Source organism: Artemia franciscana, chromosome 4 (genome assembly GCF_032884065.1).
Source record: "Artemia franciscana chromosome 4, ASM3288406v1, whole genome shotgun sequence".
NCBI classification, from domain to species: Eukaryota; Metazoa; Arthropoda; class Branchiopoda; order Anostraca; family Artemiidae; genus Artemia; species Artemia franciscana.
Genome location: NC_088866.1, coordinates 1,450,935 through 1,465,933, shown reverse-complemented (window position 1 = coordinate 1,465,933; position 14,999 = coordinate 1,450,935). Strand labels below are relative to the sequence as shown.

The 14,999-nt window shown below is 35.1% G+C and overlaps 1 protein-coding gene across 1 annotated transcript in view; it reads right to left on the bottom strand.

Annotated features, from left to right (window-relative positions):
* LOC136025831 (protein ECT2-like) overlaps window positions 1-14,999 on the bottom strand; it is a 108,111-nt gene that overhangs the window by 34,266 nt on the left and 58,846 nt on the right. The window contains exons 11-13 of the mRNA XM_065701830.1: window positions 14,627-14,834; window positions 5,386-5,546; window positions 2,064-2,183 (exon numbers count right to left, since the gene is read on the bottom strand). Coding sequence (XP_065557902.1) covers window positions 2,064-2,183; window positions 5,386-5,546; window positions 14,627-14,834 — 489 coding nt within the window. The remainder of the gene's footprint in view (window positions 1-2,063; window positions 2,184-5,385; window positions 5,547-14,626; window positions 14,835-14,999) is intronic.

Below are 14,999 nucleotides of genomic sequence, written 5' to 3'. Positions count from 1 at the left end.
AGTGTTTTCCAAGTTTTAGGTTTCGCCCTCCCAACTCCCCCCCCCCCCACCAATGACACCAGATCCGGTCGGGATTTAAAATAAGAGCTCTGAGACACGATATCCTTCTAAATATCGAATTTCATTGAGATCCAATCACCCGTTCATAAGTTAAAATACCTAATTTTTTCTAATTTTTCAGAAACACCCCCCCCCCCCCCCAACTACCCCAAAGAGAGAGGATCCGTTCCGTTTATGTCAATCATGTATCTAGGACTTGTGTTTATTTTTCCCACCAAGTTTCATCCCGATCCCTCCACTCTAAGTGTTTTCCAAGTTTTAGGTTTCCCCCTCCCAAATCCCCCCCCAATGTCACCAGATCCGGTAGGGATTTAAAATAAGAGCTCTAAGGCACGATATCCTTCTAAACATCAAATTTCATTGAGATCCGATCACCGGTTCGTAAGTTAAAAATACCTCATTTTTTCTAATTTTTCAGAATTACCCCACACCGCCCCCCCCAACTACCCCAAAGAGAGCGGATCCGTTCCAATTATGTCAATCATGTATCTGGGACTTGTGCTTATTTTTCCCATCAAGTTTCATCCCGATCCCTCCACTCTAAGTGTTTTCCAAGATTTTAGGTTTCCCCCCTTCAGCTCCCCCCAATGTCATCAGATCCGGTCGGGATTTAAAATAAGAGCTCTGAGACACAATATCTTTCCAAACATCAAACTTCATTAAGATCCCATCACCCGCTCATAAGTTAAAAGTACTTAATTTTTTCTATTTTTTCCGAATTAACCGAGCCCCCCCCCCCCCCAGATGGTCAAATCGGGAAAAAGACTATTTCTAATTTAATCTGATCCGGTCCCTGATATGCTTGCCAAATTTCATCGTCCTAGCTTACCTGGAAGTGCCTAAAGTAGCAAAACCGGGACCGACAGACAGACCGACAGAATGTGCGATTGCTATATGTCACTTGGTTAATACCAAGTGCCATAAAAAACAATTTGCCACAGGGGGGAGGGGGATACTTAAAAGCTGAAACTGCACATGAGTGTTGCACTGCACATTCACTCAGAACTGGCTCTTAAGTAGCCTTTAAATCCAATATTTATTCTGATCCTTTCAAGTGAAGGTTGAAATGATGAATTAAATCTAGTGACTTGACGGAGTAAGGAATTTGAAGTTGAAGAAGAATTTGAAGAATTCCTCGTAATTATCTGCATCCATAATTCAGGTGTCTCAATCATCAGCCTTCGATTGGCTGTCATTGGGCCTGTACACCTGATAGTCAAATAAAACATGTAACAATTTACCACTGCAGATTTTCTTGGCAGTTTTGTAAACAAATAGTAGTTCATCCCTTTCTCCCTTCTCCTCCCACTATATAGGAGGGAGCACCAAAATTCAGCAGGAAAGGATATATGGAAATCACGTATGATTGCATTTGGAACCACCCCCAAATTCATACAGTCGGTAATTTTTGATTTGGGGATGGTTTTCAAAAGACACTTTACAAATCAACTTTTCCTGTAGTCAAAATTAAAGAGAGTAAAAATTCTAGGCAAAAAAGTATCGCAAAGTGGAAGGAAGAGAGTGAAAGAGAGAGAGAGAGAGGAGGGAAAGAAAGGGAGAAGGATAGAAAGAAGGAGGGGGAGGGGACCACAAGACAAAACTCGTTTTTTTCACCTTTTTTTTAATTTTCTACTAGCGGGTTTTCTTGAATTTGCTCCATTTGTATTTGAGTATTTACTTAATAGAACAAGAGTTAGATGGAATACTTGAGTGTCTTTCTTGGCGTAGTTCCCAATCTTACCTGGCAATTTCTGTGTGTTTTAATCTCAAATGTTGCTTGACTTTTTTTTTATTCAAAACAAGTTTTTAAATTTTCGGTTCAATGGGCTATAATTCGTTCTTTATTAATGGTTACAGTCTGCTGCGACCATTATGGAAAAAAAAAACAATAATAAAAACACTAGGATTTTATTTCAGTTTATTTTAAATTTCGGATTTCTTGCTTAATACAGCGGAACAGTGTAACATTAGGAACGTTGAAAGGTTACTAAAACAGAACTTACCTCTAAAATATCTGAGAAAAGAACAAGCATGGCCAAATCCCCTCGAAACACGCTTGACGTGTTGAGGGCTATCACCTCCACTTTGTTAAGAAAATTCCTGTTTGAACTAATGATATTTGCCTGAAAAATGATATTCAAAACATTAATAAAAAGATGAAAAATTTTAATGACAAAATTATTATCTTAGGGCATATCTGCAAATAGAAAAGATGGATGGGGTGGAAATTTCTTCGATAAAACTTAATAGAATCGTCGATATGACGAAAGTGAAAAAAAGAAAAGAAAAGCATATAGACATATATTTGGGTCATTACTGAAACAGGAGAAGTGGGGAGTTTCGAAACTTAAAAAAAAAAATTCAAGTGAGGGTGGCTACAGCCCTCTCAGCTCCTCGCTTTCAAATATTAGAATCTTAATTCATTTTACCATATTGTTGAATTTTAAATGAATTGTTAAAATGAATAAAGATTATTGTATGTTAAATGTATATAATTAAAATGAATTATCATCCTAATATTGAAAAGGAGGAGCTATGAGGTTATAATTTTGCGAAAGGATGTGGGAATCAGCGTATGTTTTTCTAGGGGGGAAGGTATCAAAACCAAAAAACGTATTTTTTCAGCCAATATTTTATGAGGAGATTTTCCCTATACATAGTTTACCCTGAATGTAGGTATGGATGAATCTGTGACTTTTATGGATGTAAATGCTACATATAGACTACAGTTACTTATATGTTTATCAGTTTTGACGAGCGGGGTTAACCCAACCGTTTGTGTCTCTCTGCAGCAATGGTATCAAATTTCTTCTATATGTGTCCGCGTTGAAAATTTTTACAGCAGCCGAGTTTCTTTGCGTCGCAGATTAAACAAGGGATCGGTATTAAGTCCTACTATATCAAACAATGCTACCACCTGTGCAACCACTAGAATACCACATTTTCTTATCGAGTCATCCTTTCACGCGAGTCACCTTTCCTGATGATGAGATTCTTCTCCTGTCCGATGATTTGCAATCGCTGCAGACTGCTATGAACAGCCTTTATGCTGGACTGTTTGACATCAAGCTGTCAGTCGCTTCTGCTGAAACTCAATTTTTCATTTTTGGTCTTCACCCCCCCCCCCCCCAGATTGAAAAATCAAGGTTGCTTCTACCACAATTTCTGCCTCTACATCTCTTGGGTACCTCGGGTGTACATTCGGGACCTCTATACAGTCACTAATAATCAGTGTGTTGAGACAGAAATTGAAAAAGTCCTATGGATTTGTTTCTAAAGTCAAAGGCCAATCTGACAGGAAAACCCTTGGTCGGCGGTATACTCACCGCCGAGTATTGTCGATACTCACTGGGCAATTTTCAATAAAATTAACAACTTCCAATAGGGCACCTTCCAGACTATTCAATACTCGTTAGACAATTTTCAACAAAATTAACAACTTCAAATAGGCAATTTCAAAACTATCTAATACTCACTGGGCATATTGTTTTTCGCATCATATGTGTTGTTATTTAGGTTCTGCAGATATTTTCCTAATATCCCCATTTGGAATCGTAATAGTTACATTTCCTGACGACATGGTGTTTTTTTAGATTTGTCAAAATTTGTATGAATTGTAACATAGATTTGTCGACCGCTCCGATTTCCAAAAATCAAGAACTGTCAATTTTCTACTAATATGTTTTCTATCAGGCGCCTAGTGTCGTAAGTTGTTTAGCCTCATAGTATTCGACCAATGTTAAATGAGTACCACAAGTTATTCGTATCCGTATTTTGGCGTAGTTTTTGACAGTACCCTTTTCGTTTTTCTTTTTCTTCACACCCTCTTGGTGCCTGTATAGAGGGTAACAATAATATAGGTAACAATGTATAGAAGGAAACACTAAACTATAATTATTATAGCTATCCCAGCTATAGCAATTGTTAAAGTTTAAAAAAGAAGTTTCTTTTTCGGCTTGTCTAGATTAAGAAGATCAAAGTTACCACCATATCAAATGTCATTCAGTAATATTAAATATATCTTAGTTAATGAAAAACAGAGAAAAAAAAACAACTATTTTTATTCTGCATTGTGCATTTAAATCAACCCTTTTTTAACGCCATGTTAAAGCGGGTTAAGAGAACTCGTACACACATTTTGGTTAGATGGAACAAGTGGAAAAAAAAACCGACAAGTAGTATTAAGCCCGTAAAGGGGTCAATTACCCAAGTAAAAAATGAATATCGATAACTTTTGCTATTTCTCTTTTCAAATCTAAGAATATTCTTTACGTATAAATTATATTCAAAGTTAGATATTTCTTCTTCATTGTTTCTTATTACACGATTTACTTATTACACTTAGTTTCTTATTACACTCTTATGTTTCTATTACAGTTACTTATTACAGTTTCTATTACATTGTTTCTTATTACACTTATTACACAATTCTTTATACACGATTTTGAAGCAACCATGTCATTATCCACTTCTTTTTCAAAATTAGCATCGCTTTCATTAATATCTTTCTTTGCGGGAAGATACACAGTCGAACGTACTATAACATCTAGCATCAATATATATACAAAAATAGATGGCGTAATATATTTCGTAAGTTAAAGGACAAGAAACATAATTTTTCCGTAGTAGGAATTAGAACACAGCGCGATCTTTTTGAACAAACCAAAGATGTTAATTACGAAAAATCTTTTTTTCTTCTGGAACAGCTAGAACATTTTCTTAAAATACCTACATTAATTTAGTAAAAATAAACGGTACTATTGTAGAAAACAGTTCTCAAATGGAATGGCAAGAAAAAATAAGAAAAAGAAAAGGCTAAGTGCTTGTTTTCGTAATTTGCCTTGTTTTTGTCATAAGATATTTTTGATGGCTTGCAACTTAATATTAAGAAGACTAAATCGCTTAGACTGGGAAGAAGTAGGGTGAGTTCTGCGAAAAATGTGGCTCTATCCCCCTTTCTAAGGAAGATTGAGAAGCTAGGAGACGTTCTGTGGACTGTGGATGAAGGATAGAAGATTGCCAAAGATCGTTCTTCCCGACCAACATATAGGGCCAAACGAAAAACAGGTTGTCCTCGAATAGGAGGGGGAGGTCTAAATGAAGGACATAAGTTAAACCAGAACTTTCTGTGAGGGTGCAAAGAGGTATAGACCTAGGATGTGTCCAGAGGATAAGAAAATGTTTTATTATCGTGTCCATGGTAATTTAAAGATTTACTTTGAACTTAATATTTCTTTTCTTCTGATAAACTACCTAACCGAAAAAAAAGAAAAAGGGGGTACTCATCTTCGAGGTTACTATTAGTCAAGACTATTCAATACTCACAGGACAATTTTCAATAAAATTAACAACTTCAAACAGGGCAACCTGACCATCCGTCTTCCTCTTATCTTCATTTAAATAGGAATTGACCTTTTTTATAGCTGCCAGCGCTTCTTCCAAAAGAGCGTGATCGGGATTACTTTTTCCAGTTCTTTTCAACAAATCTATAAAATATAGACGGGTTACCAATGGAACAAATTATATTTTAATTACTATTAGTAAAAGCATCGCAATAAAATCAGAACACAAAATACAATTTATGAGGGACTTGATAAAACAACAAAAATATAGCAATCAATAACACAGCAGAAAGTTTTCTTTAATAAAACTGATGGTAAAACTAAGATATCACCTTAAATGACAAACGAAGAAAAAAAGAGAGAAAAGTTAGGACAAGAAAAAAACTAACAAAAAAAAAAAAACAAAAAAAAAACTGAAAACACGATTATGACATGGATAAGTAACAAAGTCGAGACAACCAAGAGACAACTGAAAATATATATATATATATATATATATATATATATATATATATATATATATATATATATATATATATATATATAATATAGGAGTAAAGAAAAAATCGTAAGTTATATATTACCCAGCAAAGTCCTGGCCCACGGAGGAAGGGAGTCATATAAATACTTAGAAATCAGGCTCTACAGTCGAACGTGGGCAATAACACTTTGATTGTCCTGATCCAAATTAAGATAATAGTACTGTAGAGCCAAGGTTAAACATAGAAACAATATGAAATGTTTAAAACTCATTCCCAGCTCTTTTTTACATCGAACTTTACGGTATCAGGAACAGGCAAAGTAGGTTCAATTACGCTTTAGTCTCTCTGATCCAAATTGTCCTGTTGACATTTTTTTTTATGACAGGTTTGGAAATAGTCTTTGATTATCAACCATGAAAATGTAAAATATGACATTTAGGTGTGACAACAGGAAAAGATGTGAGCATTCAGCTTGTGCAATGCATCACAACTGGGATTGTTTCACTCCTTTAAGATAATGACACATGGGAGCCAATATTAAATATAAATGCGATATAAAACAATCAAAACTTATTTCCAGCTCCTTTTACGATAAACTTTACGGTACCAGGAATATCATGAGCGCCCAATATCTGGCAAATTGTATACCAAGTTAAGTGGCAAGATTTTACAGATCACTTGATTTTTTTCTTGAAGCAATAAACAGATGGCGTTGAATTACTTATAAGGACGCTTTAAAATGAATGGGCTACATCGAGCGAAACTATTTTTCAGGTTCTCACCTAGTTCATCAAAGGAATAGTATGTGAGCACATTGGATTTTTTTTTCTATTACCACGCACATTTCCCTTAATCCTTTTAAATGCTGTACATTGGCACCCCCCCCCCCCTCACCATGCTCCTATCTTTTAAATTTCTATAGAATAGAAACCAACATAAGAACTCTGACAAAATTCATGTCCAAATTCTCAGGTGAGCTAGAAAATGGTAATTGAAAAACAGGCCACCTCCCTCTTAACTCTCCACTACAAGCATAAAAGTATATCTTACTCCCTCAGGAGACATTAAAAAAAACTGACACTAAACTATCCTTAAAAACTAGGAGGGCTTATCAATTGAGTTCTATACCAAGTAAACCAGCTAAGTTATATGCATTTTTTTTCTTGAATTAATCACTAGATGACTTTGATAGAACAGCCCCTCAGTTACACGCTTTAGAATGGATGTACAGCACCAAATTAAACTATTTTAAGGTGGTGAGAATGTAACACCCCCTATGAAGGTCATCCTCAATTGGTAGGAAAGACAACCCAATTTCTTTTATGAGTGGTTGACTATGAGCACTAAGTACCAAGCGCAGTGAAAAGTGAAACTTGATTGAATTGGTTCAAGATGTATATCTTAAGAAAAAACTACAGAAATTCAGGAATTCAGTTTTCAATGAGAAAAACTATCATAGGCAGTAACGCAGCCAAAAGAAAAAAATTGTGGACAAAAACCAGTAGCCTATATAATAAGGTAAAATCTATGACACAAAACAGTTGGGCTTTCTCCAGCTTTAAACAATCTACAGCTTTCTTCTGAAGATGTATTTGTTTTTGGGAATCAACAGATAGTGTTTGAAATTTCATGAATGAAAAGCGTTGTCAAATTTAACTAACTAGTTTTGGTTATTTATTTCCACGGTTCAGCGTGGCAACACCGACAAAATCTGGTACCAGCCCTTAAAACTTGATAGACCTAAGATGGGTCCAAGCGCAAACACGATTTATTTTGATGTCCTTGGTATTTTATAGTTTGCCCCAGTAAGAAGACGTAGAAAAAGAAGAGTTGATTTTGCGCAGCAAAAATAATAAAAAAAAATCCAAGAGAAATAGTTTTTGAACAATTACAAAAGGGTTGCATGGAGAATAATTTTTTAATTGCTCGCTAGTCTGTTGTATATAAATAAACAAAAAAAAAAAAATTTTTTATTCCAATACTCGCTAATGGCCCTAAAATTGAACTGACTATAAACTGATATTGTTTCCCTGTACAGCAAAAAAACTATTTTCCAGGTGGCAACCAAACCAAGTCGATAAACAGTAACAGCGCTGGTTCGGCCACGTCAAGCGAATGGAGCAAAGCCGCCTCCCAGAAACCACACTTGAAAGATCCCTGTATTGCCTTCGTCCGCCAGGCAGACCACGAAAGCGATAGATAGATGACTTCGGAGTTCGACAACGTCAAGTTAGCGCAGTTGTCACGTACCCAACCTGATCCAACATGGGGATTGGCCCCAAAACTTCCAACGAGAATGGTCGGGACTTCAATAAGTAAAGTAACCATGTCAAGTTTTCATGAAGGTCATCCCCTATTGCGATTTTTTTTTCTTAGCATGCTTGAAAACTAAGCCTGGAAAACAAGAAAAGTAGAAAAAGAAGACGAGCAATTGGACGTTTTGAAGCCGTCTAAAACCAAAAGAATATCCAATGCAAATAATTAATGCGCAATTTAATCAGGGTTGCATGGATAATAACGGCGTTTCGGACGATGATAAAGCATAAAAAATCTAGCAATTTCGTAATTTTTTACAGCTCTCTTGGTTATCTCGACATGACTACAGGCTCTTCAGAAGATTTAGAGGACTTTCCAGAGAATTCAAGAACAGGGCTTTCCAGAGAATTCATGAATAGGGCTTTCCAGCAAAACAGTAAAAAATTATTTTTATATAAAATTGCTAATGATCACAATGACTGTTCACATTCCTCATAGAAGGAAAAAACAAAATAATAATAAAACAAAACAGAAATTGGGAATAAGCTTCCTTTTTTGGCTTCAAAGCCATTTGTTGTGGCGTCATCGCATCTCAGTAATGGACATAATAGCGCCAAGTTAATACTAATAGAAATTAAGGGATAAGACATAAAGAAAATATAAAAGGAAGGAAAAGAAAAACATAGAGAATATGCATTAAGAATGTTGAAATGTCACTCTTAATTTTTTATGCATGACTGAAAAACTATACCCCTCCCCCTCAACTAAGAAGAAATAAGTGAATAGTTGTTTTGAAAAATTTGGAACAAATTTTCCTTTTGCAGCACGCGAGACAAAAAAGAGGGCAGCTACTAACCTTGTCCGAAAAATGAAACAAACTAAGGATATATATTTTAGAGATCAGCAGATACGAGCCTGCTGAACACACCTCGATGATGGACGTATTGGCGAAAAGCCAAATATTAATAACAAAAAAGCGACAGCGACAAGCCAGTGATATCATAAACAGGAATAAAAAAAAACACAAGTTCACATTAGGGTAGTTTAAATGTCCCTCTTGCAAAAATTCAAATTACAAAGAATGTGCAAAAATAGTAGCGGATTTAAAAAGCCGGCTATTTTTATTTGTTGTTGGCAACATTGTTTTTTCATGTGTGTTATCACTGATCACTGAGGTTAAGTTTTGACACTCCGAAAAGAATGGTGAGTATTGTTTGCTTCTGTCAATCAATTCGATTTATAGTAGATTCAAATCATGCGTTCTTTCAGATACGCCCTTTAAATCGTAAAAAACATAATAATATCATAAATACCATATTTTATATGTCACAACACATTTAAAATATGTCACATGTCATAAATATCGAAGAGTCCAATTACAATATAACAAATAAAATTCACCAGTATGGTGTTAGAGCAGATGCGGTTTTAGCGGGGAGGTACAGACGAGGCACTCCCCTGGGCACAGAAACTTTAGGAGGCAAAAAACAGATTAACACTTATAATCACTATGTAACTTTTGAAATTTTATTTTTTATTAAAATAAATTAGAGTGCAGATAGTAAATAAAAATGATTATTAATTAATTAATAAAATCAACTAAAAAATGAAGAATAATTAAATAAGAATAATTAAAATAGACAGTAATAATTAAATATTAGATTAAAAATCAATAATCAATTAATTCGTAAGTTGAAAATACTTTTGTTAATAAATGAAAATTTTGTTAAATTTTCGCCTGCAATTTTTGTAGGAGCAAGGAGGAAAGGGGGCACTAATCAAGATTTTTCTCCATGCGCAAGAGAAGCCACAACTGTGTTCAATTCTGTTTTTTTTTTTTTTTTTTTTTTTTTTTTTTTTTTTTTTTTTTTTTTTTTTTTTTTTTTTGGAATGTCATGTATATTTAGAACGTCAAAATAGACGAAATTGCGCGTTACCCCCAAGATGAAGGGCCACACCATGCTCATTTTATTTTAGTTGAATCAGTCTGAAGAATACCTGAATTGTATCCTAGAGCTGAGTATTGTTATAATTTTTCTATTTTGTTACGTTCTATTATTATTACTATTGCTTATCGACACACACTCACAATATATATATATATATATATATATATATATATATATATATATATATATATATATATATATATATATATACTCTTTACCCCCAGGCATGAAGCCCCAGTTTCCTATAAATCCTTGCTCTTTACCTCCTCCCATGGTCACCGAACGTCAGTCAAACGGTTACCAAAGGCTGTCCTTGCATGTTTCTGGACTATTGATATGGTCAGTCAAATGGATACCCAAAAGAATGAATCCATAGGTCATTTCTCTGGAAAACATTTAGCAAATCCTCCTACGGTTTTTGGAGCGCCCCATGCTTCAGAACCGTGCTTGACCAATGTCATTACTGTAGCTTCAAACATTCTATTCTTGGGTCGTAGACTTTGACTGGGTAAAAAACCTTGGGTATTGGCTTTTCGCTCTTACTCTTTTCAATCTAAATTTTCACAACTTCTCAGTCTTCACCATCTTTACTAATAAAGCAAACCCTTCGACATGACCGATTTTCTCGTCTCACAGCGTCACCTCCTCACTCCCATTTATTCGTACTTTAAGCGACTTAGTCTTGCCAATTCGACAAGAACTGAAAATGATGGAAACCTTCTCTTTAGAATTATTTATTTCAGAAATAGGTCTCCTTCCATCTGTCTCTGCGACTGACATTCCTGATGAGAAATCGTATGCCTATTATGAGTTCAAATTTGCTGCTCGTGATCAGAACCTTGAACTTTTTTATGAAACTTAGTTAGATAATTTCCCTGCTACCAGTCCCAACAGAGAGTTAATTGTTAGCACAGCATCAATTGTAGATGTCATTGGGCATTTAACACCTGAGTCATCCAATCTTATTGACTACATCGGTGCTTTGGATTTGAAGTTTAGGGGAGAAGCATTTGACCGCTACTTTGCACTTTTAACGCAGATGATTTTAGCACTGCGAATTGTACCCTCGCTGCATTGCACTGGAGATCGTATCCCAATTCTCAAGAAAGGAACACCAATCCCAGAGTGTTCATCATTCCGACTTATTACAATTTCGACTTCCTTTTGCAGTCTTCAAGCTTCTCTTACGGCTTGACCTTGAACAGACTTGTAACACTCCACCTCATCAGTTCGGGTTCAAGCGGGGAACAGGTTATGCTGATACCCTCACAGTTGTAGCCGATGCACTAATTGATGCAGAATCTCCACGAGAATGTCTAATTCTCGCTAGACACAATATTAAACGCGCCTTTGATTCCCTCCTCCACCCAATTATAGTCCTCAAAGCGGCCAAACGTGTACTAAATTCCTGAGTGATTCACTGTCATCGAGAGATGTACTCTCGACTATGTATTCACCTGAAATTACCTCCGAATAAGAATATGCCCCGTATTCCACATAGGAAGCTTATTCCTGTCTTGAAAGGTATACGTCAAGGAGCAGTTATTTCTCCCAAGTAGCAATTCTTTTCAATAATTGGGTATTGGATGCCCAAGATCAGTGCCCTATATCTCTGGTACTATTTCATTGAACCTGTCTCTAGTTTGTTCTGCAGATGACGTTTTAAATATCAGCCGTACCTTCCAAAGAATGACCAAAGTCTTCGTCACACCAAAAGGAGTATCTTAAACTTGGTCTTCCTTTCAATGCTGATAAGTCGAAATAGTGTTTTTAATTGGAAAGGTGAGCCACCGTCCTCTATAGCACTTGGCGATACCACTGTTAGAGCCGTTGACCACCTCGTTAATCTAGGTTTTCCGATGGGTTGCTCACTACACCGCACCTGATTCCTTCTCCTAGACCATCTCGTATGACGTATATCTGCTTTATATGCATCGATTGTTGCAGCAAAAGTTCGATTCAACCGCCTACTATTAGTTAGCCTTTTCAATGCTGTAGCCCTCCCTCACATCTTGTATATTACTCCTTTACTAGAACTGATTGACTGAAAGTCTGGTCCATTGTCTTTCAGTTCGCTAAGTATTTGCTTTGGTTACCACCTTGGCATCGGAATCCTCCACTGATTAGAAAATTTGAACTCGCTGACCCAGATCATGCAATTTCTAAATTACTTGACAAGCATAACCGAAAACTTAATTCTTTACAGATTGACTGGTATCCTGTTTTAAATTATTTTTAACTTCTAAGACCACACTGCCTTTCCATGACGAAAATATAAAAGTTCAAAATAGGGATGAAACCTTTTAATTGACAGTGAAACAAATATAAAATTTTTAACTGGAAATTTCGGACACACACATACAGTGTCCATCATCAGCAGTAAGACTAAAAGACATTAATAAAATAAACTAAATTTATACCCAATAAACTAATTACATACGCTTGCCAAGTAAACAAAGGTCACGCTTGCCAAGTAAAAACTGGTTTAATCATATTCTTAACTGACCGCATTTTTAGAATTTGCTCTCCAAACTTCATTGAGGAGGAGGAATTATTGTTGTTAAAAGAAATTTTAATAAGTAACCATTACCCAGGTTGGTTAATTGACCAGACTTTTTCGAAAAGAAGAAAAAAATTTCTAGAATTTTCTAGCGATATCCTGGAAATAACAGAAAAGAAAGATGTCTTTTGTTCTTTACCACATGTTCCAGGGCTGAGGGAAAAACTTAAAAGAATTTTACAAAATAATGGTTTAAAGGTAGCTTTAAGAGGTAGTAATACTTTGGCTATTTTTTTTTTTAATTTTGGAAAGGATCGAACTTCCGTAGAGCAACAAAGTGGGGTTTATAAAATCCCATGTACTAGCGGAAGCTCTTATATGGGACGTACTAACCAGAATTTGAAAATGAGATTACTACAACATCTTAATTCTATTTCATCGTCCTTAAAGCAAGATTCCAAACCTGAAGATTTCACGTCGGTTCTATCGGAACATATTTTTAATTATCCAAATCATTTTATTTTGTTTGAGAATGTTTCTTTGACTTCTAGGGACCAAGTTTTAAAGCAAATTTTCAGGGAAACAATCGAAATAAAAAAAAAATATTCAAGAATAATTCCATAAACAGAGATACAGGTGAATTTGGATTGAATTCAATCTATGATAATTTACTGAGGTCAAATAAAGTAAATCTCATTTCACCTAAGAGCTTTAACCTCTGTCCACCTGGTATGTCAGATAAATCTAATGAACTGGAACCGAAAAGGTCAAGGAGATTTGCTTCCGCTGTTGCATTGAAAAAAATAAGAGCAATAAACTATATGTAATTAGTTTATTGGGTACAAATTTTGTTTGTTTTTATTAATGTCTTTTAGTTTTACTGCTGATGATGGATACTGTATGTTTCAGAAATATCCAGTTAAAAATTTTGTATTTGTTTCACTGTCAATTAAAAGGTTTCATCCCTATCTTGAACTGTTAGTATCATTTTTGTATGTCTTTGCCTTGACTATATTTAGTGCAGTAACATATAAATTCGACTCTAATTAATGTTTCATTTTTATAGCTAGTTGTCGTTGCTTTGAAACGTGGTAGTGCAGTAATTGGTTCCTTATTTAGTGCAGTAACCATATTTAGTGCAGTAACATATAAATTCGATTCTAATTCATGTTTCATTTTATAGTTAGTTGTCGTTGCTATGAAACGTGTTAGTGCAGTAATTGGTTCCTTATTTAGTGCAGTAGCCATATTTAGTGCAGTAACGTATAAATTCGATTCCAATTCATGTTTCATTTTATAGTTAGTTATCGTTGCTATGAAACGTGTTATTGCAGTAATTGGTTCCTTATTTAGTGCAGTAACCATATTTAGTGCAGTAACATATAAATTCGATTCCAATTCATGTTTCATTTTATAGTTAGTTGTCGTTGCTATGAAACGTATTAGTGCAGTAATTGGTTCCTTATTTAGTGCAGTAACATATAAATTTGATTCTAATTCATGTTTCATTTTATAGTTAGTTGTCGTTGCTATGACACGTGTTAGTGCAGTAGCCATATTTAGTGCAGTAACATATAAATTTGATTCGAATTCATGTTTCATTTTATAGTCAGTTGTCGTTGCTATGACACGTGTTAGTGCAGTAATTGGTTCCTTGTGGATGTGTTTGTTTTATTGCTTTGCTTTTTATTTCTACTTTTCTTTTTCCTCTACTCCGTCTTATCATGTTATATGGATGATGGGTGTTCAATAAATAAATAAATATTTTTGCGCCCAGAACTCTCAAAGCCAAAGGATCTCCAATCCTATACATAAACTAAGCCTAGAAGAGTTTTACTTTCCCATTTGATTCTATGCTCGCCAACAGTATTTGTCATTTTCGTTAGGACGGGTCCATCAACATAATCTAAATAAACGGTGATAGAACACAACCTTGCTTAACTGCTGATTCAACATCAAACCCCCCATTTGTTCTCAGTGTATATTTAACCCATATTTTGGGTTCTCTTACAACAGAAATAAAAAATAAAGTGTTACCATTGAGAAGAAGGGTTATGCTAGGTAGCCTTTGAATAGGACGTATCATCAGCTCTTCCAGAGATTGTCTGCCACATTCCGGTTTCCCTTGGCCAATTTTAAGAAACGCGTGAAATCGTGGATTTCGTCTATAGCATTCTTGGAGTGTTGCTTTTGAGTTTTCAAAAAAGTTGATATAGGGCTGGTAAGCACGCAAAATATCATCCCGCTAAAAAGAGACTTGTTTAAGTAAAATAAAGTAACAAGTGAAGCGAATAAATAATATTTTCATAGAAAAATAATAAACATAAAAAAAATTAAAATATTCGACTCTTCAATTGGTTTTAAAATGCAGGTAAAGACCATTAGAACCATTCACGGACGGTAAACCCCA